The following is a 25,251-nucleotide window of genomic DNA, read 5'->3' as shown; positions in this document are numbered from 1 at the left end:
TAAAGAAATAATAATAAATACAAAATTAGAAATACTACTATAGGCTATTAATCTTTTTATTTTAGTTTGATTAAATCCAGCAACAGTTCCTATAATTATTGATAGTGTTCCTAAAAGCATAAGCATTTGAAAATTATTATTAAACTTTAATAAACTAATGAATATAGATAGTTTACATAAAGAAGATAATAATAATGTTAATACAAGATCTGATTCCTTTCAGATATCAGCAGTTCAATAATGAAAATAAATATCAGCAGTTCAATAATGAAAAGGAGATAAGCCTAATTAAAATAAAAGAGAAAATATTAATATAGAATTACTATAAGAATGAAGAGAAGATGAATTATTAAACATAAAGTTAAATAAATTTAAATCTAATAAAATTGAAATTTTAAATAAATAAGCAAGACCCAGAAGAAAAAATCCAGATGAAATACTGCTTAAGATAAAATATTTTAAACTTGCTTCTAAACTTTTTATATTATTTCTATTAGAACCAATGAGGATTAATAAGGAAAAAGTTTGAATTTCTACAGATAAGTATAATATTATTAGGTTATTAGATAATAATATCATTATTACTGATAATAAGATAAAACTGTATAAAATTAAATTTTCTAATTTTAAATGTAAATAATTTAAAATAATGAAAAATATTATTATACTAACTCATAAAAAAGAATTTGTTTTAATAAATTGTGTGATTATAATAAGTAAAACTATTGATGGTATTAAATAAAAAAAACTATATTTATTTAAATATAAATTTAACATAACAAAAACTACAAATAAAAATATTAATAAATTATTATACTCAAAGATCATAAATATTATTACAGTTAAAGAATCGAACTTTAATTATACCAATCTGAAAGAGTTAGGAACCTCATCAGTATATACATATATATAAAAACAATCATACAGCATCAACAAAATGTCATGATGCAGCTTCAAAAGTAAAATGACGAGAGTTAGTAAAAAGAGAATAATATATTTTAAGTAAACACACTGATAAAAATATTGTACCAATAATAACATGGATTCCATGGAATACTGTAGCTACAAAAAAAATAGAACCATAAACTGAGTCGGATATATAAAAATTAGATTCTAAGTATTCTAAAGCTTGTAAAAACGAAAATAACAGACCTAAAGTAATAGTAATTATTAAGCTAATTAAAGTTTGATTTCTGTTTTTTTGAATTAAGCTATGATAACATCAAGTAACACTTATTCCTTATGATAAAAGAATAACAGTATTCAATATACATAATGGCCAAGGATTAGAATTTACTAGATGAAAAGGATGATAATACTTTTCCATTAATGTAAGATTAATCTTTTAAATAAATTAAACATAAAAGAGTAAAAACATAAGATTGAATAATTAAAACACCTATTCCTAATATAATCATAAATATTATAAACATTAATGGAAATAAGTTAAAAAAAGAAGAAGAAAAACATATCATTTTAAATATAGAATCAGAAAAACTAGCTAATAAAATATGACCAGCTGTCAGATTAGCTGCTAAACGCATTCCTAAAGCTATAGGTCTAGAAATATGAGTAGCTAATTCTATAAATACTAATAAAGGAGAAAGACCTAAAGGAGCTCCTGTTGGCATAAACATACTTAAATAAGAACCTTTAAAATTAAAAAATCCAAATATTATTATTGATAATCATATAAAAAATGATAATCCAAAAGTTAATGAAATATGAGTAGAAGGTGGCAGAGTAAAAATAAAAAACCCTAATTAATCCCTAAGGCTTTCATTAATTAATCGGTATCTGTTGTTTATTATAATAACGGGTCATTATAGCCTACTATAGTAATTGTTAAATTGTTTAATTATACAATAAATTTATTATATTGCTTATTTTTGTTATTTTTAAAAAACAGTCGCCCCAACTAAACTACCAAACTTTCTAATTTTAATAATTTTTTATTATTTAAAAAAAAAAAAGTTTATAGTAAAGCTCTACAGGGTCTCTTCTCAATTTAATAAATTAAGAAAAAAGTAGGATAAATTTAATTTTACTAATGCTTATATTATTGCTCTTTTAAAATTTTCATAGTATATTAAAAAAAATTTCATTACTATTTTTTTTTTATTTTTTTTTTCCACCGCAAATTTCACCTCGAAAGGACGTGTTTTTAAGAACGTTTTAAAAAACTTATAATAATAGCAAAAACTTCACACCAGCACAACTTAAAGAAATCCTTGAAAATCATGAGAATACTATAATGAAAATTTTTAATGATTGAATAGAAAAAATGGAAATTAAATTTAATAACTTAAAAGATGAAAACTTTACGTTAAAAAAAGAATTATTTGTGGTACAGAAAGCTGTTGAATTTATAGGCAAAAGCTATGATAAAATAATAACACTGATAAACAAATAAAATTTTATTGTGCATATCTTGTTAACTAGGCGGTTTTTTAAAACAAATTAAATATGCTGATTTCAAATATGCAAACCATTTTTCACCATCACGTCAAGTTGTCAAGATATTTGGGTTCAAATCTTTAGTATTTAAGGTAAAGTCCCTAATATTGTCGAAAAAAAAGTTATTCAAAAGTATGTCAACCTGGGTCTCAAAAGAAGCGTATTTTCATAGAGATTTTAGAAAAGATACATATTTTTACTTAAAATTTATTAACAAAAAAAATTATGTGAAAAAATGCTAAAGACTTTTAAAAAAATTTTAACAAAATGTTTCTCAGCAATAATACAAAAAGTACTTATTTTTATTACAAACAAATACCATTTTTAAAATCTCTATGAAAATACCCTTCTTTTGAGACCCAGGTTGACATACTTTTGAATAACTTTTTTTTCGACAATATTAGGGACTTTACCTTAAATACTAAAGATTTGAACCCAAATATCTTTACAACTTGACGTGATGGTGAAAAATGGTTTGCATATTTGAAATCAGCATATTTAATTTGTTTTAAAAAACCGCCTAGTTAACAAGATATGCACAATAAAATTTTATTCGTTTATCAGTGTAATTGAACTTACAGAATTAAAAAAAACAGAGTCGAAAAAATCACCAGATATAAGTAATATTGAAAATGGAAACAATAACATAGAAGAGAAAATAGCAGAACTAGAAGACAGAAGCCGTAGAAACAACTTGAGATTTGTTGGGATTGATGATAAAGCTGATGAAACTTGGGAAGAAAGTGAACAAAAAATCAAAGAAATCCTCGACAAAAGAAACAGGAAAAAACAGATCAATAGTTGTTCGGTTTCAAAACTACAAAGAGAAAGCCCTAATGTTAAACAAATATACGACGACGAAGCTTTGGAACGAGCGGTTGTACGTTAACGAAGATTTTAGCGATTTTACAATAAATTTACGAAGAAAGCTTTTCAAAGAAACGAAGGAATTGCGAGCGAAAGGTAAGTTTGCTAAAGTAACTTACAATAAATTAATTACGCGTGACCTATAATTATAAAGGCATTCTTTTAGTATTCTATAATCAAATTTAAAAACAAAAATGGATGACTACGAATTCTTTACTTTTAATTTTCATGATAAATACTTAAAATCAGATCTTAATTCAGATCCAGATGTCAACTTTTTTAATGATGTGAACACACGTTGTTCTTATCTTTATCCCAATAAGTTAAAAGAATTTCTTAATAAAAACGGCACTGAAAATCAAAAAATCAGAATCCTTCACATTAATATTAGAAGTCTAAATAAAAATTTTGAAAAGTTTTGTGATTTTTTAGATAAAACTGAAAATATTTTTAATATAATTTGCTTAACAGAAACATGGATTTCTTCGAATGAGTTTAAAAATAATTCTATTTCCCATCTTCCAGGTTTTGAAGCAATTTTGTTAGAAAGACAAACAAATAAACGGGAGTAGTTCTGATTTACGTTAAGTAACACATTATATATCACATTAGGAATGATACGTGCGTTTCTGACGGCAATAAAGAAATCGTAACTATTGAAATTTTAAACAATAAAAAAAAAAGTATTCTATTAAGCTGCTGTTATAGACCGCCAGATGGTGCGTCTGAAAATCTTAGTTTCTTTTTACAGCGTAATATCATTCAAAAAAGGTAGCAAAGAAAACAAAATTACTTTTATAATTAGAGATTTCAACATGAACTGTCTAATTTATAATAAAGATAAAAAAGTAAAAAGTTTTTATGATGAAATATTTATGGCAGGAGCTCTTTCTTTAATTAATCGCCCTACTAGAATAACCAAAACTTCAACGACGTTGATTGATAAAATTTTACAACAGATATTTATAATAAGAAATTACAAAAAGGAATTATAAAAACCGACATATCCGATCATTTCCCCATTTTTCTTACAATTCATACTGTATACTCTAATAATGATAATAATAATATAATAAAAAAACGTGTCTTCAACGAAAACAAAATAAAATCCTTTGGAAACATATTAACTTTAATGATGACGCAAATACAATATATAATAAGTTCTTTGATACATTCTTCTCAATATACAATGCAAACTTTCCACTTTGTGAACAAATAACAAAAAAAAAACCTTGAATAGTCCATGGATTATCAAAGGACTTAGAAAATCCTCTAAAATCAAACAGAAACTATTTATAAAATATTTAAAAACAAAATCAGATGAAAACCAACAAAAATATAAAAATTACCAACATTTATTTGAAAAAATTCGTAAAAAACTTTAAAAAAATTATTATTCAAATTTAATTAGTAAATTTAAAAACGACTCAAAAAATACTTGGAGAACGTTGAAGGAAATAACAGGAAAACAAAAAACAAATTCAAACTACCTTCCTAAAGTAATTAAAATAAATAAAACAAATATATATAAACCAAACGAAATTGCAAACGAGTTTAATAAATATTTTATTGATATAGGAACTAAATTGGCAAATAAGATTCCTATTACGGAAAAAACTTTTAGTGATTTCCTAGAGCCTATAAATAATTCGCTTTTTATAGATAATTTATATTCTGCATTATCTTTTGATGAGTTTGAGAGAGCTTACAAATCTCTTAAAAGAAACAAAGCTACAGGTGTGGACGAAATAAATGGCAACATAGTCATAGATTGCTTTGAAAATTTAAAATGTATTCTTTATAAAGTGTTCAGGGCATCTATACAGCAAGGTGTATTCCCCGACCAATTAAAAATAGCTAAAGTTACTCCAATTTACAAAGACGGAAAAAAATGAAATATTAGTAATTATCGCCCTATCTCAGTTCTTTCAACCTTCTCGAAAATTTTAGAAAGAATTATAAACAATAGAACATACAATTACCTTAATCTAAATAAACTTCTATATAAAAATCAATTCGGTTTTAAAAAAAATTGTTCAACTGAACAAGCCATTACATTACAATATGAGTTTATTCGTGAAATTTCCAATTCATTTGGTAGATCACAATATACACTAGGTATTTTCATTGACCTATCAAAAGCATTCGACACGGTCGATCACAAAATTCTACTTAAGAAACTCAAATTTTATGGAATTAATGGCAAATTAATAAAATGGTATAAAAGTTATTTGACAAATAGAAAACAATTTGTTTTCTATGGAGATTATTTTCAAAACGAAAAATTAATTGACATAAAGTGTGGTGTTCCACAGGGTTCTATTCTGGGCCCACTTTTGTTTTTAGTTTATATAAATGATTTAAATAAAGCTTCTAACCTTATGAGTATCATTTTTGCGGACGATACTAATTTATTTCTGTCAAACAGTGACATTTATGAGCTTTTTTCTAATATGAATAAAGAACTCAATCACATCTCCAACTGGTTTAAGTGCAACAAGTTAACTTTAAACATTGACAAAACAAAATGGATCCTTTTCCACTCCCTCGCAAAAAAGCGTTTTTTACCAAAAAATTTACCTAAACTTTTTATTGATAAAATTGAAACAAAAAAGGAGTCGGTCACAAGATTTTTAGGCATTTACATTGATGAAAATATTACATGGAAGTATCATATCGACTTTATTTCTACTAAATTGGCCAAAAGTATTGGAATTCTATATAAGGTCAGATGCTATCTAAATAAACAAAATTTAATTTAACTCTACTACTCATTTATACATAGCTATATAAATTATGCCAATATTGTTTGGGGAAGTACCTCTAAAAGTAAGTTACAAAATCTCTACCATCGTCAGAAACACGCAATACGTTTAATATGTTTTGAAAATCGTTTTTCTCATTCTAATATTTTGTTTAAAAACGTTAAAGCACTTAACGTTTACGAACTCAATGTCTATAATATTTTATGTTTTATGTTTCGTTGTAAAAGTGAACAACCATTGTTCATTTTTAAAGATCTTTTTACCTATAAAGCTATAAACAAATATACTTTACGAAATAATAATTTAATAATTGAACCCTTTTGTCAAACAAAGTTTAATCAATTTTGCATAAACTATCGAGCACCGTATTTATAGAACAAAATTTTTGTTCCAAATTTTGATTTGTCAAATTCGTTTTCTGTTTTTAAAACTAAATTAAAAAACTTTATTCTTTCTACTGACAATATATAACTATTTTTGAAATGTAAAATTATTTTCTGTTTTTGTTTATTCTACATTGTTAATAATTATTAAATCAGTTGTATTTTTATTATATTATATATACACGTTTGATATATTTTATATGGTTCTGACGACAAGATCTTTTGGATCTTCTTTCAGATACCAAGTTTTTGTATTGTTATATTGTTATATTACGATTAATAATTGTAAACTAAAAATAAAAAAACAAAAAAATTTTCCACAAAAATGATAATAATTGACTATATTATAAAATTATAATTTTTCTAAAGTAAAGTTTTACGTAACTTTTAAAATATAGCTGATTCTAAGCTTATTTACTTTTTGTCTAAATCATAAATTTGTTTTTAAATGTTTATAGGGTTCATTGATGTCGAATATAAATTTTTTTTTTCTCGTTAAATAATCTTTGCATTAAATAACTGCTTTTTTTTAAAAAAAATTACTTATATAAATTTTATGAAAAACCAGCTATCTCTTAACTCGATTAGTTTTTTACTACCAATTGCAAATTATTTAGAAATTTTTATCATTTATTGGTTCATTCAATAAATTATTCACAATTAGATCGTTAAGTTTCGGGTATAATTAACTCAATAAATTATTTAGCCTTGTAGCTTGCTAATTATTATTTTATTAGCCCATTATACAAAAGGTAAATGATTTTCGTTTTTTGATATAAATTATTTATTAATTTCCTTCACAGCATTAGTTCTATAGATATAATCAATTATTTAATTTTGTAAATTTAAAGAAAAAATTATGATTTCAATCGCCTTTACTTTCATAATATTATTTTATAATTACTAAGATGTTTCAGTTCATTTTAAGCTTAATCATTTATGAAAAGATTATAACAATATAATTAAATATTATTCTTATTGATTATTCTATTTTTATAATTTAAATATTTAATTTAAAATTAAAGAGAAAAAAATTGAACCCTTATATTCTGGTCATGAGCCAAATAACTTTCCATTAGTTTACTCTTCTTCTTTTAGAAGATCAAATAACTAAAATTCTTAAAAATTTTCCTATATGTGCATTATTAACGAACTACCTTTTATAAATCACTCAACTCATTAAATGTAGGGATTAAAAAAAACTCTTCGGTTTCCTTCTCCTGCTGCGGCTAACGCAATGAGCCCCGCGCCGCACCAACCCCCCCCCCCCCAAAAAAAACAAATTAACGAAATCTGAAAAATAATAACTTGATTCTATGAAATTAATGAACCACCAGTTACAATTTATAAAATAACATAAATAATAAAACAAATGGTTAGAGCAAAAAGGAGACATCAGTTTGTCTTATCATCGAGCCCCATTATGGCTTCATTACAATTCGTTTTTTTATAAAAAAAATCATTATAAATGCTTTTATTTTGTAAATGAAATATATTTATGAAATTAATCGTTTATTATTTAACGTTAAGATTAAAGTTTACAGAATTTAATAATGTTTTATTTAAATCAGTGGTAGTCGATAAAATGCGAATTGTGAACTGAGAAAATGATAAATTTTTTTGCGACCCAGATATTATATTTTAATGACCACTAAAGTTATAATATTTAAAAAAACGTTTGCTCACCAATTTTTTCATTTAAATTAAATATAATGGAATTTAATATATTTTATTCAAATTAGATTGTGTTTCTTTTAAATTAAGTATAATTTATGTTTCTGCTTGAAGTCCATAATATATATAGCAAAATAAACAATTTAACCATTGTCATAATAACATATAATTTTATGACTATGATTTAACGGCAAATGGAAATAAAAAATATTATTACATCATTAATAACCAATAGGACCATGGTTCGCAAAAAAGTTTCAATTTTACCGGTTAGATTCTCATTTTACTGGCTACCTAAATCAGTTGTAAACAAAATTAGGCGTTAAAAGGTGCATTTTAAGGTGCTTTTAAGTAGATTTAAAGACTTGCATTGAAAAAATAATTTTACATTTTATTGTTAACTAGAACTTTTAAACTAAATAAATGAAACAAAAAATTAGCACCTGATCATACAAATCTATTGACATCGATAGTTTTAATCAAATTTATTGAACAAATCAAAAGCAAGTTTTAATTGTAACGAAATACGCAACTTGAAAACTTTTTTTTTCTTTTTAAGTTTAAAATAGAAAAACGAATATAAAACAGAAATATAAAGAACTGTGTCATAATATTTTTCAAAACGGTGGTGAGTAGAAAAAAGTTTAGTCCGCATCATAACGATTTATTTATCATCTAACTCATATAAAGCCAAAAGCATGATAGTTGATAAAAAGTGTTCAGTTTTTTATGTAGAAATTCCAAACGTTTTATACCAAAATATATATTTATTTTTTATACTGATAGTTTGCTTACTTATACTGATATCAAATATTTTGTTATTGACTGGCATAATTCTTTCACACAAAAAAAGCAAGTTCACAACTAATGAAAAACTGGTAATGCTTTTATCTGCAACTGATTTAATGGTAGCATTAGTCCTCATACCACTTCAAGTTGTTTTAGTTAAAAAGGAAAATAAGGTTACTTGCCAAATGAAATTAGCCGCAGGATTTTGGTTTGTTTTTCCGCTGATGTTTTCAAGCACAACTGTATTAACACTGTCTTTGGAACGGTTTTTTGTAATTTTAAACGATGGTATAAGATGGGATAAATATGGTAAAAATATTTATCTTACCCCCGTCATTATTTTCAACTTCTTTATTTCAATCGGGTTCAGCATTTATTTTGTCAGCCCTAATCATGTTCATAAATTTGTTATCTTTCACTTCAGCGTTGCAACTTACTTGAGTGTAAATTTATTACTAATACTATTAATAAATACTTGCCTGTTGCTGGGAACAAAAAGAAGAATGAGAAGTAGCAATATTCACGTTGAAAGGCACGTTATTGTGGAAAAACAACTTACAAAAACTATAATTTTTATATCGATATCACTGATAATGACATACATTCCATTTGTTATTTCTGATTATTTTTATGCGGCAAAGTTGTATACAAGCGAGTACTTATCTAATTCGTTCTATGATAAAGTTATATTTTGGACACTAATTTTATTTGAGCTCAACTCAGCTTTAAATGCTCAAATTTATGTGTGTAGAAGCACCAGAATCAAAAAGGTACTTAGTTTTTTCGTTTGTGACTCTAGAGGCAAAAAAAACTCACTTAAAAAAGCTTTTCGTCTAAATGATTTTTATGTAGTTTAAACTTAAAAGTCTTTTACTTTGAAGTCAAGCAAAAAATGAATTTTTTCATACTATTAGTTGGTAGACATAGTCATTACTTCAGGAAGCTTTATCTTGAAATTAATTTAGAAAACCAGTGGTCATTCTGTTTTCCTAACATTCATTGCAGTTCTTTGAAACCAACAATATTACGATTGGTACGATTAGTGTGATAAACAATTGGGGAAAAAAAGAAATTAGAAAAAAAAGCTATAATAAATAAAATAACAAAAAAAACAATATTCATTTAATGAAATCTAAACTAAAAAAGTAAATAAAACTATTTCATATATATATATATATATATATATATATATATATATATATATATATATATATATATATATATATATATATATATATATATATATATATATATATATATATACAAATTTTTGTTTTTATATGTAAGAGAAAGGTATGGGCCAAATATTTTGATTGTCATATTTCAGCCAATTAACTAATCTAAAAACGATTGCGTAATAAAGAATTTCATTTTCGGTTCTAAGTAAGCGTGTGCGTGATTTTTCCGTCCGGTTAATCCGTCCGTTTAATCTAAAGGTTTTGAAATTTTTAGTAAAAACTTTATATAACAGAAAACTTTATAGAATTTTTTTCAATAAAAAATTTTATAAATATGTTAATAAAAATTTATAAAAATATTATTTTACAGCTTTAATGAAAAATTTAAAACATTTTCGTACATTTGTTAAAACTTATAACTTGAGTTTAAATATATGGATTAAAAATTTAAACAGTTAAAAAAAAAAAAAAGTTTCTAACTAAGAAATTTCAGTTAGTTGATCCAAATGTCATTTTTTTATTATAATAAATATTATCGGTATTGTAAAAGTTTAATGATAAAATAAAAAAAAAATTTTTTATATATTTGTTTCTTTTTTGTATTTAAAATGCCAAAAACATGTTCTGTTATTTTGGATTATTTTGAAAAAAAATCAACTAATAAAGGAGAAGTAGTTGCCAACGCAATTTGCAAAAAATGTCGAAAAGTTTACAAACTTGCTAAGGTTTCAATATCTAGTATGAGATACCACTTGAAAATAACTCATTCATCTATGTAAAAATTATTCGTTAAAAAAGAATTAAAAAATTCACTTGATCAAAATGATGGCGAGGAAAATAACTCTACAGAGACACAAGGTAACTTATAATAAAAACTTTTTTACTGGTTTTATTTTAACTAAACAGTTTAATTGAAAAGTTGTTTTTTAATTTCAGATGAGTATATCGAAAGATCGATACAAGGTCCAGCAGCCAAAAAAAAAAGAGTTACGCAAGAAGATTCAGCTCGCTCTATTTGTTCAAAAAATACTGGCAAACAAAACAATACAACAGTATTTAAGTCACAAAACAATATAGTTTCTTTACTTTTAAAATATAAAAGTCAGGAACAAAAACAGCTGGTTATTGATCTTAATATCACAAAGTTTTTGGTTTGCGAATCTCTACCCTTCAGTATAGAGTCTCAAGGTTTTAAAGATTTTGTTCACAGTTTTGATCTCCGTGCTAATATAAAAAGTAAAACATTTTCTAAGTACAAGTTACTTATGATGTATCGGAATATGAAGGCAACCTTAGATAAAAAGTTGACAAATGATCTAAAAAATGTAGATTTACCACTGACTGCTGGACCTCTAGAGCAGTAGATTTTTTTATTACTTTAACTCTGCATTACATTGTTGATTATTACACTTTGAGAAAGTTCAATGGAATAGACAAAATTTTTGAGTCAGTAGTCGGCTTGAAAGCAAAACAAATAGTGATGATAACTGATGCTGCAGGCAACATGATAAAAGCGATGACGCTTTTAAAGCATCTAGCTTATGCTAATTTGTGTTACGATCATAGGATTAATACTTGTTTTGGTAGAGCATTAAAAACAATGAAAAAAAATTTATTTGAAGAGGTTAATGAAATTCAAGATGCTCTTGACATCTGCACAAAACTTTTTCTTTTAAAACTCATCAATCATTTTTAACTTACTTTGTGCCTAAATTTCTATTCATAATATTAAATTAATTGTAATATAACATGATACTTGCTTCTTTTATAGTGCCTTATGTTAAAGTAATCGCTCCCGTTTAAACGCGATGGAACAGCCACAGCATGGTGGTGGAATCGATATTGAAAATAAGACCAGCTCTAAAGTCTATTAGAGACTCAGAAGTTGCCTCAGAAATACATAAAATAATTCCTGATGCTAGACACTTTGTTATATTAAATCAACTTTATACGATCTTGACAGAATTTAAAAAAAGAAGTGATATGCTTTCATCTGATAACGTTCCGACGATTCAAACAACAAGTTATTGCAGCCTTTTATAACATTACCGTGCACCTTACAAATAAAAAAAAATGAAGATGTTGCTTTATTACCGAGTATAAAAGCTTTTATTGAATCCTTACTTACTGAAATTGAAAATAAAGTGCCAAAATGCGGTTCAGAGGATTTTTGTAACAGAGTTGCACATTTTCTACACCCATATTATCGAGGAGCTGTTTAGAAAAATTTGAAGTAAGTTTAACTATAAATTTTATTATAAAAACTTAAAAAGTATTACAACATTGTGCTATTTTTTCAGTGTTTTGAATCAACCAAAAGGCAAATAATGGCCATCTACAATCCCAACCCTGGAAAAGTTATTTCTGTAGCAAGCACAGAAGATTTTTAGTTCATGGAACCAATCGATTTTTGTATAGTGGAAAAACAAAGATCCAGAAAATAGGAGAGTGCTTTGAACGCCTAATAACCAAGTGGCCAACGGAATTAAGTGAACATCAACTGCGTAAGGATAGCGTGATTGAAATGATTGTCAATACCAGCTACCCATTAGCAATGCTAGATAAGCCGTCATTTCGAAAGATAATAAATACGTTTAACCAAAAACATAAATTGCTAGGTAAATAATGACTAAATTTGTAAAATATTCTATTTTAAATTCAATGATATTTAACAATTTTTTAACCTATAAACTAGCCTATAAGAGTGCATAGAAATTTCCAGTAGCCAAATTTTTGATATTTTAGGGTTAGCCAAATTTAAATTTTATATAGTGCAGTGGGTTGCCTAAAATAAATATACTACTATCAGTGCGTTAAAAAGGCGAAATAATCCTAGAAACCCAAAATAAAAAAAAATAATGCGAAACAACATAAATTAAATGCAACATTTAAAAAAATGTCTTGAAAATTTGTTTATTAGAGAAGGTCAAGTTATGTTGATTGTTTCAGACAATTGGTCTAATATGATTAAAGCCATCAGACTATAACAGGAAGAGCACGCACTATAAGATCTGACGAGTCTGAACATAAAACAAATGAGGAAGACATTAATTCTTATTATCACTCAACTGATTTATCCCTGTCAGAATATATTCCATATTGTCGAATGCCTTTTATGTCTCAGACACTTCAGTTTCTTATAAAACCAATTTACAAACATTATAGTGCAACTATCTCAGAAACAAGACAAGTTGTATCAAAAATTAGAAAATCAATTGTGACAGTTGAGAAACTCATTAACAAGTAAGGAAAATCTGTGATCACTTGTTGCACCACAAGGTGGAGCAGAACATATCAGATGACCAACCGACTGTTGAAAATAAAGTTACAGGTAAATGAAGATCTAACAGTAGTAGGTATATATTATTATTTATGTTATTTGTGTATACAAACAACTTTTTGGGATTTTAAAGTTCACAAAATTGCTGTCTTATTTAAACAAAGATAATTAAGAGTAGCAATCAATTGAAAGAAGTTCTTTAGTTATTACTATTTAAAAACAAGACAGGATATATAATAAAGGTTATACTCTGTCTTTTAAATCATATCACAAAAGCATGGGAAAAGGGACATGGGAAAAACGATGACAATTATCAGTTATTATAATTGTTATTAGTAAACTTTAATTTCAGATGGTTTTCTTAAATTTAGGAATTGACACATTCAAAGCAAGTGAATGGATTTGGTTTCAAAACATTTCCTCGCTTTTAGAATCCTTCGCAGTAGAAACAGATATATTTCAAACCGATACCCAATCCCTTTCACAGGTTCTACTATCTATACTCAACTTGGAATGTCATCTGCAAGATTATCCTACGAACAAGACTTTGAAAGCGAATCTTCATGAAGATTTACGTTGAAGATTTAAATCAATTCTGCAGCCTGACTCGGCTACGTTTAATCCACTTCCATCTGCTTCATATTTGTTAGATCAAACCGTTGCTGTCTTTATTCTTACGCCGGAAATGGACACCTTACTCCATGCAGAAACGATGTATATAACAAGTGCTTGTAGAGATGAGCCATAACTACAGGCAGCTGTGTCCAATGGATGTGAATGCAAACCTGCTGCCATGAAGCACTTTAAATTCTTGTTGAATAAAATACTTTCGAATAAATGAATTAATAATAACCAAGACAATATCACTGTTTAAGGTCAATTGTTAAGATAATTGGCAGACATAATGTGTAATTACGCCCTGCCAGGTAACGGCTTGCTCTTTTGGAAACAAAACAAAATCAAGTATAGTAGGATTGCGATGTTGGCTGACAATATTTTGTCCGCCCCTGCATCACAAGCGTTGATGGAAAGGATTTATTCACTTTGTAGAATCTTAACAGTATGGCGTAATCGAATAAAAACATCATTAGAGATAAGAGTTTTTATGAAACTAAGCAAGAATATGTGATTGAAATTCAAACATTTATTTTCTTACAATTTCAAAAAAAGTCTCATCTCCATTCCATTGAATTGTTAAATGACTGTTTTATAATTATTCTTTGCTTATTTATATTGTATTTTATATTATATTATGTTAAGAAATTGTTTTAATATGGTTGTCTTGAAACTTTGATAATTATACTTATTAAGTTAATACCATCACAAGAACCGAATCGAAACTGAAATAGAAATTCGAACTTAAATATCACTGCTTTAATGGTTGTTAAACCTGACTTTTTACATTCTAAATTTCTAAAGGATCCTAAAATTTAGAAAAAACGAAGCAATTATAACGGGTATTTCCAAAATATGTTCATATTTATCATTTATTAGGGAAATATACTTTTGTCAGAGTATTATTTTTTCAGGGTATTATTTTTCGTGGCGTAATGTTTTTGCTTCAAATGTTGAACATCTCCATGTACATATATATATATATATATATATATATATATATATATATATATATATATATATATATATATATATATATATATATATATATATATATATATATATATATATATATATATATATATATAAAATCAAGAGTAATAAAATTTTAAAAAATGAACATTTTCGAATTCACTAACTTCTCAATCTTGTAAATTTCTTTTTGTAAATCTTGTAAATCTTTATAGATGCATGTTATAGATTATATAATTGAAATATGATAATAAAAGATAAAAAAGACCTTTAAAAATGATATTTCTTTTATAAAACAGATCAAGACAGCATTGAAAAACTGGGACAGACTTATGTATACTCTGGATACATAAAAAAGTTTCAGCCTATCCTTCTTAAATATGTGAAAATCGTAAAATTAATATAAATAATCGTAAAATTATCTTTGCAAAAAGAAAGAATCCATCAATCAGATGGATGCAGAACATAGAAAGGTTAAGTTAATTGCATTTGTTAGAAAATAATGTTAAAATATCTTCAAAATATAAAGAAGTAAACAATGCAGTCCCGAAGAGGTCTTCCATGGGGGGTGTTGTGTGCATTTTTAGCCAACTAAAGACACCAAAAATTAAAAAAAGAAAAGGTCCTCAATATTTGCAATTTGCCAACTATTGTTCAAAACTTGCTCAATGTACCAACTCAAATGCTTATATGACAGCTTTTGGGGGTGGAACACCCCTATACCCCCCGTTCGGGACGAACCTGGAAGTAAATCAAATGTCAAATGGAACAAGCTTTTTTCATAGTCAAAGAAAAATGATCATAGACATAGAATACATCAGGTTATGGATTATATCGATTATCGATATTCTTTAGCATCATTATCGATATTATTTAGCAAACTGTAGACAACCTCTGATATGAGTTAGTTATCCGGAAAACAAAGGAGATATTAAAGAAATTAAGTCTCTTTTGAAACATTTATGCAAACTTTAATAAATCTTGATCTTTCAAACAGAGAATACAGAAAAATAATTTCTACTCTTAACCAGACCACTGGAAAGAGAGTGATACAGTCATAGGTAACGAAATTATTGTCAGATTGTAAATAAAGGTAAGAAGTTGTTACAGTGTTCAGTTTAACTTAAATTTGATGATAAAAACATTGATAAAAAACTGGTAAATGCAGCAGATCTGGCACAAGGGTCTGGCGTGCAACGTGTAAAGTTTTTTTCTATGGCAGTAGATGTTCTGAAACATATTAAAATACAAAACAAGTTTTAAATACTCTCCAGCTAAATACACAGAGGTTTCAAATTGCATGGGATTGTTTTATCTGACGATGGTGGCATCCATGTATTTTTATAGTGTAAAAGTTAAAAGGCTGAAAATACAGGAACTCAAAGAATGTTTTGAACCCTTGATCTTCATCTTTTTGAGTTTTAAGGGGGGAAAAAAGAACAACTTAACCGCATAAAAATGTTACTTCAAAAATACAAGATGATACATTGATGTGGTAAAAGTATAAATGAATTTATAAGATCATTATATAAAAACAAATGTCCAACTCCGACTTGTCCATTTTGTGAAAATTTTATCAGTCGAGACTCAAGTGACATTCTATTTCACCGTGATTCGTGAAATGAATTATTGTTAAAAACACATTTAAAAAATAAATCAAATTACATAATAAAAAGTGAGATCCCATCTATATAATGCAAAACCTTGTACCTCCTGACAAAGTACAGTGACTTAAAGTATGAATAAAAGTTCACATTCAATACTGAGTTTCATGGTTCTTTACCTTATTGTATTTATTTATTTTTAGGTGCCCCAAGAAGTCCTTAAAGCCTTATCACAGAGCACCGCGGAAGAGCATTTATTACAAAGTTCACGCCTCCTTCCCAAACGATGTCTCAAAACTTGAGTTTGAAACACGGAAATACGTTTCTGAAACACGAAACACGAAATACGTTTCTGAGGCAAGTGCGCTACCACTGCGTCACGGCTGCTCGAATCAGAAGGTTGTCGAGATATTTCATAAAATTATTGATTTTGAAAATAAAAAATTAATAGGCTTTATTTTTATTTAAAGTTTATTTTTACTTGATTTTTTTTTAGTATTTCTTGAAAAATACATATTTAGTTTGTTTATTTAATTTTAATTTTTATTTTGTTTAACTTTTTTATTTTTTTGCTGCAACAACAACAACAACAACAGTTTGTCAAGATTAAATGCAGTCAAGGTTAAACTGCAACAACAACAGCAGTTAATCAAGATTAAAACTATGAACAATTATAACTACTAAATTGTTTATTACATATTTACCCATAAAAATCTAAAGCCCCTTTGTTATTAGGAAATAAACTTTGCAATATAAAACTGTTGCAATAAACAAATGCTGCGCATACAGTTTTGTGACACATTTTAAATTTTATTTGACCCCCAAAACTGTTATATTATATTATATTATATATGTAGACTGTTATATTATATTATATGGTCAACATTAAATCTAGGCGGAAAATACAAATTTAATTTCATGGAAAATTGGTTGTTTTTACAATATATCCTAAAAATTTACCCCTTTTTTTCCAAAAATTAAAAAGTTATATAGGTTCAATAGTTAAAAAACAAGTTTTAAAAGTGAAAAAGTGTGACCCCCCCCCCTATTTCTTCTTGTAGAGTCTTCATATGTTTTAAGATGCAAAACATAGTTTTGACAAACAATAAATTGCGAGCAACCATTTTTGTAGCAACAGTTGTTATAGAGTAGTAACCTTTTTTTTTTTCACATCTAGTAATATCTGTTTTTCACACTATTTTTTGAATGTTTTTTGTTGCAAATTTATTTTTTAATTTAGCAAAGTTTTTTGCAAAATTGTTTAATTTTTTAATTTTAAAATATTTATGCATGTTTTTACAAAGGTGTTAAATTCAAATAAAAATGTTTTCTGGATTTTTACAAATAAAAATTTCAAGATTTTGTTGGTCGGGTTCTCTAAACACAGTTTTTATTCTTTATTATTTTTTCCGTTAAAGAGGAGGTATAAAACAAAATAATTTAAAATATATTTAATCATCAATCAAAAGTTCATCAAAAATAACCACAGGTTAAATATTTTGTTTTACAAAAGATGCTAAAATTTAAATTTATCTGCAGTGTGCTAACAATATGAGTTCATCTTTCACAAATGTTTTTATAATTTTTATATTAAATAAATATTAATAAACGTGGACGCGTTGGTATACATGCGTTGGTGTACGAGTTGGCCAGTTAAAATTTTTCCATAAATTGAATTTACATTTTGTTTCAAAATTGAAGATTTACAATCAGGAATTTTTTTGTTACAAGCTTGCAAAAACGCAGATTTGCACTTACTTCGACTGTTATATACACCTTTTTTATATTATATTAAATACATATACCTATACTTTTTAAACTTATACAATCTATAATTTCTAAACTCTCGTCTAAATATTTATTTATATATTAAAGCAAAGTACGTTTACTGTATAAACAATCTTCTAAAAAAGTTTTAATATTATATTTATGATTATTATAATGTTGATTAAGTCAAAAGAAGAATTAATCTAATATAAAGATTTTTTCTTAATTATTTTTTGAAACCACTTTAATCTAATCAAATAAACTTTTTTTTTGCAGGTGGAAATTGAGACGTAGTTGGCCCAACTAATGTTTTAGGTAAAAAATGTTTCTCCTCTAATTTGTTGAAACAATTAATATATGTTTGCATACATTTTGTCAGAGATGAACTTTTAACATCATTGTCAAAGTTATTAATCTCTTCACTCACTTTCGTTGGAATAGATAAATGATAAGGAGAAGAAATCGGACTATTATACAACACATTATTAAGAGTCAAGTGAAATTGGAATAAACAATAGGAAGTTAATTCTTTGTTTTCTTTCTGATCATCACAACAAGTAGGATGCGTATTTACTGGTTCGCCCACGCAATCAGTTAGTTGGGTATTTATATGCTGATTCACGCAAGTAGATGACAAAGGTATAAGATCCATTTTATTAGTTTCAAACATCTTCTTAACATCGTCACAGTTCTCTTTTGAATTATTTAACTCAATGCAATTTTTTTTTAAAGTAAGATTTGGACTTGGATTTCTTTCTGGTACAAAAGGAGGTACATTGGTTGTAGAGGGAGGTTCATTGGAAGTAAGAGGAAGAACATTGATCGAAGTAGGAGGTACATTGATAGTAGCAAGAGGTACATTAGTAGTAGGAAGAGGTACATTGGTACTTATCTCTTTTAAATGCTCTCTATGCTTTGTGCTTGGAGAACTCCTGTTTAAAACTAACATTTGCTGTTGCAGATTTTTAATATGACTTTTTTGCTCCGATAAGAATTTTCTAAGTTCTTGAAATTCTTTTAAGTTAATTACTTTTTTGCAATTTTTTTCACAAAAATTTGTTTCTTTTTGATATGTCACATTAAACCTCCTATATTGTCTTGAAACATTACAAACATTATGGTTAACTTTATATGGCTTACCTAAACAACATGAATCCCTTTTAATATATAACTCAGATGAGCTGTGCGGTGAGTTACTTATTAAAGACTTTTTTCTTATTACAGATACACGTTCTTTATACTTTAAAGAACTAATAAAACCAGATTTAAACAAATTTAACTTAGGGTTTTCTTTGAGTTTTACGTAAGATTTATCATTTTGGGGGTAATAAGTATCTTTTTTGTTCCCGTGACTTGAAAAAGATGAATTTGGTACGCAATATTGCACGCAAGACTTTTTATTACTATTTAGATGATTCTCATTAATGTAGCCGTTAACTTCAATATCTTTAGAAAAATCAGCAAAATTGTTGTTGCAATTATTTTGTGTATTTGTAAAAGATTCATCACGAATGCAATATGAATAACAATTACTATGATTAAATTCATTAGTTGCGTTGCATATCGTTTCGTAGCGTTCGTTTTTTAAAAAATTGTTTGTGTTTATGCCGACATCATTATCATAATCGCGAGTAAATAGTTTTTTACTTTTTGATTCGATTCTATCTTTGTAATTGTTTATTAAACTATGAATAATTTCACAAGCACTTGTTTTAAACCTGAGCTCTCCATATCCAGAATGATCTGTTCTAAATTCACGAATAAAGATAGATAATTTAAAAGTTTCTATGCTAATACTTTTTGTTATATAGACAAAGTTAAAATAAACTTACTTTCCAACCAGCAAAATAAGTTCTTTATTATTTGGTCGGCTGGAGAAACACAATATAGAGTTTAAAGGCCATCTTTGTATCTCATCGGAGCCAGTATTAAAATGTAATGAAATTTGTGATTGGTTTATAAACATAAAATACGATCCCTTCAAAGAGATATTTTCTGACAATTTTGTTTCAATGATGGAAACGTGGAACTTTTCTATAAAAAAGTTCTGAGTTCTGTTATGAAGATAATAAAGAAATAGAATAAAACCGGATCAAACCGCACACTTATCAATAAAAATTAAATAACTTTTTTATTTTTCATTATTTTTTTTTTAATTTTTATTTTTTTATTAGATAGGTAATAAAAAACTACAAAAGACACTATAAATGTATGTTAAAAAAATAATAATAAAGTTATCGAAAATACTAAATGTTAAGAACTAAACTAAATAATTAATCGAGAGTGCAGTTTTATCAGAAAAAAGATTTTTTTTGCTTTTTTGAATTTTTATTTAACTTTTTGTTCTAGCTGCATAAAAATTATACTATCAGAAAAAAAAAATTATACTATCAGAATTATACTATCAAAATTATACTATCAGAATTATACTATCAAAATTATACTATCAGAATTATACTATCAAAATTATACTATCAGAATTATACTATCAAAATTATACTATCAGAATTAAAGTTTCCAAGAAGCTAGTGCTAATATTATTTTGATATCAGTTCGGTTGAAGCGCTATTTTGTTCGAAACGATATAAAATATATAAAAAATTTTGACTCCCCGTTAAAGTTGTGTAAAAAAAGAAAAAATGGAGTTTGAGTCGACATATAATTTTATCAATTTGAATAGAGGAGATGGTTCTGTGTTTGGATCTATTTTTATTTTTTTCATAGCCCTATCCGCTTAGTTTTTATTTGATAACTTCAATCAGTGTGCGGAATGATATGGTGCGCGGTTTGACCCGGTTTTACTATACTATTTTTAATTCTAAAAATATTTATGAAAAATTACTGTAATAAAAATTACTGCAAAAAAATAATAATAAAACGAATAAACTTCATTACCAGGTTTTGCAGCTTGTTCAAAACTTTTGTTTGGCAAAAAGGCACAATGTAAACTTCTTTTTATTAGTAAAAAAGAATTTATCCATTCATCTAGCAAAATAAGACTATCACATCCAAAATAAAGTTTCTCAGTTTCAAGTGTTACTTTAAAAACATAGGGGTGAGATTTCAAATTGCTAACTATTTTAACAAGTGAAACAGACCCAATATCGTGTGATTTAGTCGAGCCTACTAGAAAATCATTTTCGTATTCTTCAAGAGCAATCGGATCATAACGCAAAACAAAATATGCTTTGTACCAAGTCTAAAAAGATATTTCAAGGATGTATTTACAAAACTTGTTTATTTGAAAATAACTGGAATTTACAGGGTTACGCGAAAATATATATTAAATTATGCGAAAATATAAATTAAGTTATGTGAAAATATATATTAACTTATGCGAAACTATAAATTAAGTTATGCGAAAATATGAATTAAAAAATACGAAAGTATAAATTAATATAAGAAAATTAAAATCAAAAAATATAAAAATGAAAATATTAAACTATGAAGAAAAACTCAAGGAATAAGTTTGTTTAATATATTACGTTTTTGTTTTTTTGAATTTCTTATTTTAGTTTCATCTTTTCTTATTAATATTTTCTTAATCTTATTTCATGGGCGCCGGAAGGATTTTTTGATGTTTCAGATAAGACACTTTCACACATTGTGCAAACTCCAAACTCAAGTATGTTCATACATATGCCAAATGAGGAGCCCTTGCCAAAATTAGGGATGGCGGAAACCTGGGAACAAAAAAGCCCTAAAACGTCTGCCCTCCCCCCCTGTCCAAACGTGAGGGCACTAATGTAGTAAAATTTTTAACTATACTATCGTAAACTATATTTAAATTTATCGACAGATTTCAAATTTCGTCGAAAATTATTGTAAATTACAAAATTTATGACCATGCAAAATTTACACCCCCCTCATTTTGAAGAGGTCGGAAAATTTGCATGGTCATAACTATTGTAATTTATTTTTCTGCGAAATTTAAAATCTGTCGATAAATTTAAATTTAGTTTACAATAGTAAAGTTGAAAAATTTACTACATTAGTGCCCTCACGTTTAGACAGGGGGGGAGGGCAGACGTTTTTGGGCTTTTTTGTTCCCAGGTCTCCACCATCCCAAATTTTTGCAAGAGCTTCTCATTTGGCATATATATGAACATACTTGAGTTTGGAGTTTGCACAATGTGTGAAAGTGTCTTATCTGAAACATCAAAAAATCCTTCCTGCGCCCAAGTCTTATTTTCTTGTTTTATTTTATATTTCCGCATTTTTTTAGTATATATTTCCGCATTTTTTTAGTTTATATTTCCCCATGTATTAATTTATTTTTACGCATAACCCCGTACAAAAATACCATTTACTATAAATAACTAAATTAATCAATTTAAGTATTTTTTTTCAAAAGCTTTATAATTGCAAAAGCGGATTAAAAACACCATCAAACTACTTTTTTATAGAAATATCATGAATTACAATCGATATTTCAATTTTATTTATTAAAAAACATTTTTTCCAAAATTATTAATTTACGTCCCAATTTAACTTTTATATTTTTTTGTTTTATGATTTTTTTAGAGTATTATAATTTTTGCATTAAAATTGTTTTTTAAATCCCAGACATAGTTTGATAGGGCGGTAGAATTTTTGTATTTAATATTGTTGAATGATGATTTGTGGTTGTTGTATCTGGTTTTCCACTCACCTTCCATTAATTATATAAAAACTTTGCTGGGTTGGTTTTTTTGCTGCGATGATGCATTTATATATAATATTTGTGGATTTGCGCTTACCATTCAAGGGGCATTCTGCTTTGTTTCGACAGTTGCATTTTGGATCATTATTTTCAATTCTAGGGAAGATAATTTTTTTGTTGTGGTTTTTTATAATTTTTTCTATATTTTCAGTGCAACTGTAGCTTACCTTTACAGTGTTTCTGTTTAAGATTTTGTGAAGTTTGTGTGACTTAGGGAAGTCTTTTTCTAGTAAATACAAGAACATTTAAAGAACTAAATAACTATACTAATCTGCTCCATATATCTCTAGGCTAACTAATAAATTACTCACATACACAGCTTTTGTAATATATTTCATAATATTATGTATATTTTTATATCAATTTTAACTAATAAGCATATATATTATAGCTCTAGTTTATCTATTGAGCACTCTTTCAAGTATACAATATTATACATGATAATATAAAGATATTTTCTTTACTCATATATATATAAACTTACGTATATATATAAACTTACGTATATATATAAACTTACGTATATATATATATATATATATATATATATATATATATATATATATATATATATATATATATATATATATATATATATATATATACATATATAATTATAATTATTATAATCATATTATTATATATGACAACTTTAAACATACCTTCTGAAAAAATAAGGAAGACTTCTTTACATTTTTAACATCAAGATAACCATGTCTACCATTTAAAAATTGTGTAGCAGATCCCATAATTATTAACTGAGTTGTTGTTCAACAACACTAAATTCAAATGATGAATGATTTTGCAGCAAAATGTTTTACAGCTAATGTTTTTTAAGATATTTTTTATTTATAAAGATAAAATTTAACTTATTATTAAGAGTAAGCTGAATATTGGGTATTGGATTTTAATGGTTTTTTGGGATTTTCATGGTTCATTGGGTATTGGATTAACATTTTTTTTTTTTTTTGATTTTATTTAGGTGCCCCAAGAAGTTCTTACGGTCTTATTACAGAGCACCGCGGATGAGCATTTAATTGGAAGTTCACGCCTCCTTCCTAACCGATGTTGCAATTCTTGCCCAGAGGTGGGGTTTGAACCACCATCTTTTGTTTCTGAGGCAAGTGACATAGAGGCTACTACCACGCCATGGCTGTTAATAGTTTCCGAGATCATTTGTTTTCTAAAAGATCTCAGAAATAAACGAATTTAATTTAACTTATAAGAATTTTAGCTTAATCTAAGAAATTAATTTTTTTTCAAAATTGGCGATTCATACGTTGTTTTAAAATGAAGATTTGATGACAATCTTTCGATTTACTTAACTAACTATTGCGCTTAACAATAGAAAAAATGAATTAGAGCAAATCTTCATTCTAAAATAATTTATAAATGAAAAGTTTTATTTCAAACTATTTTCTTAGACTTGCTAAAATTCTAAGAAATTATTTAATCTTTTTATACCTCAGTTTGTCTCTCCTCTATAAATCCGAGTTTTCGGACGCGAAGAACGCTTAACGTCAGTATAGGGGTTTGACAAGAGTGCCTAACTCAACAAACGTTTCTTTTGACTTTTGCATAATTAATCAATAAATGTAACTAAATGCTGAATACATAACGTAAAATGTCTCTATTAAAAATAAACTGAATGAAATGTACTTTATAAAAATGTACTTCACCATGTACTTTATAAAAAGTAAAAAAAAATTAAGATTTGATTATATTAAATTTTTTTTCAAATTTGCCCAAGTTTCTGATAAAGAACAATTTTTATTTAAATTTTTTTTTAATTTATACTATTTATAATTTATTTAATTTCATTCATTGACAAGGATTAATACTTAAATGATTTTAATTGGCTGCAGTTTTAAAAATTTTAAGTCGCGACGTCTTACGAAATCTACGGATCTAGCTCAAAAAGTTATAACCATAGTAACGTGTAACTTAAATTAAAACCTACGTAAAAGTAATTATCATTTGTCGTTTTAAACGTAGGTACATTATTATTAATCACAGTACCTAACAATTTTAACTCAATTAGAATAGAAAAACCTGTTTTAACTTGTTAATTTTTAACTAAAAAGTGCATCATTAAGCAACTTAAATTCCTTAAAGACGGAGAAAAATTTAAACTATTTGTATAATTCTGACCTTTTTACCTTATTAAATTTTATTTTGAAAACTTATAAATTTTATAT

The 25,251-nt window shown here is 26.3% G+C and overlaps 1 protein-coding gene, 1 long non-coding RNA gene and 1 pseudogene across 3 annotated transcripts; 1 reads left to right on the top strand and 2 right to left on the bottom strand.

Moving 5' to 3' along the window:
• Positions 1 to 1,337: 1,337 nt before the first annotated feature.
• Positions 1,338 to 5,092, bottom strand: LOC136091994 (ATP synthase subunit a-like; annotated as a pseudogene).
• A 5,161-nt stretch (positions 5,093 to 10,253) lies between these two features.
• Positions 10,254 to 14,662, top strand: LOC136091603 (uncharacterized). 2 transcript variants are annotated; one of them, XR_010644111.1, is made up of 4 exons: positions 10,254 to 10,971; positions 11,050 to 12,346; positions 12,414 to 13,444; positions 13,765 to 14,662. It is a non-coding gene; the product is annotated as an uncharacterized LOC136091603 (long non-coding RNA). The 2 variants fall into 2 exon arrangements; XR_010644110.1 differs by having other exon boundaries at positions 10,711 to 10,971; positions 12,414 to 14,662.
• A 3,349-nt stretch (positions 14,663 to 18,011) lies between these two features.
• On the bottom strand, positions 18,012 to 24,835 carry LOC105847980 (uncharacterized). The gene is made up of 5 exons (XM_065820683.1): positions 24,518 to 24,835; positions 23,716 to 23,832; positions 21,247 to 21,550; positions 20,184 to 20,385; positions 18,012 to 20,099 (listed from the first exon to the last, which is right to left on the bottom strand). Exons 2-5 carry the CDS (start codon positions 23,800 to 23,802, stop codon positions 18,605 to 18,607), a joined length of 2,088 nt encoding a protein of 695 aa, XP_065676755.1. The 5' UTR covers positions 23,803 to 23,832; positions 24,518 to 24,835; the 3' UTR covers positions 18,012 to 18,604.
• Positions 24,836 to 25,251: the final 416 nt, after the last annotated feature.

The sequence above is a fragment of the Hydra vulgaris genome, chromosome 15, assembly GCF_038396675.1.
Source record: "Hydra vulgaris chromosome 15, alternate assembly HydraT2T_AEP".
Taxonomy (NCBI): domain Eukaryota; kingdom Metazoa; phylum Cnidaria; class Hydrozoa; order Anthoathecata; family Hydridae; genus Hydra; species Hydra vulgaris.
This window is presented reverse-complemented; position numbering and strand designations above follow the sequence as displayed.

Coding starts and splice junctions, on each gene's coding strand:
- LOC105847980 (XM_065820683.1), bottom strand. CDS start 23,802: ATGGGATCTGCTACACAATTTTTAAATGGTAGACATGGTTATCTTGAT. Junction 21,551..23,715: donor CTTCCTTATTTTTTCAGAAG/GTATGTTTAAAG, acceptor ATATCTTTTTAG/ACTTGGTACAAAGCATATTT. Junction 20,100..20,183: donor CTTATTTTGCTGGTTGGAAA/GTAAGTTTATTT, acceptor TCGTGAATTTAG/AACAGATCATTCTGGATATG.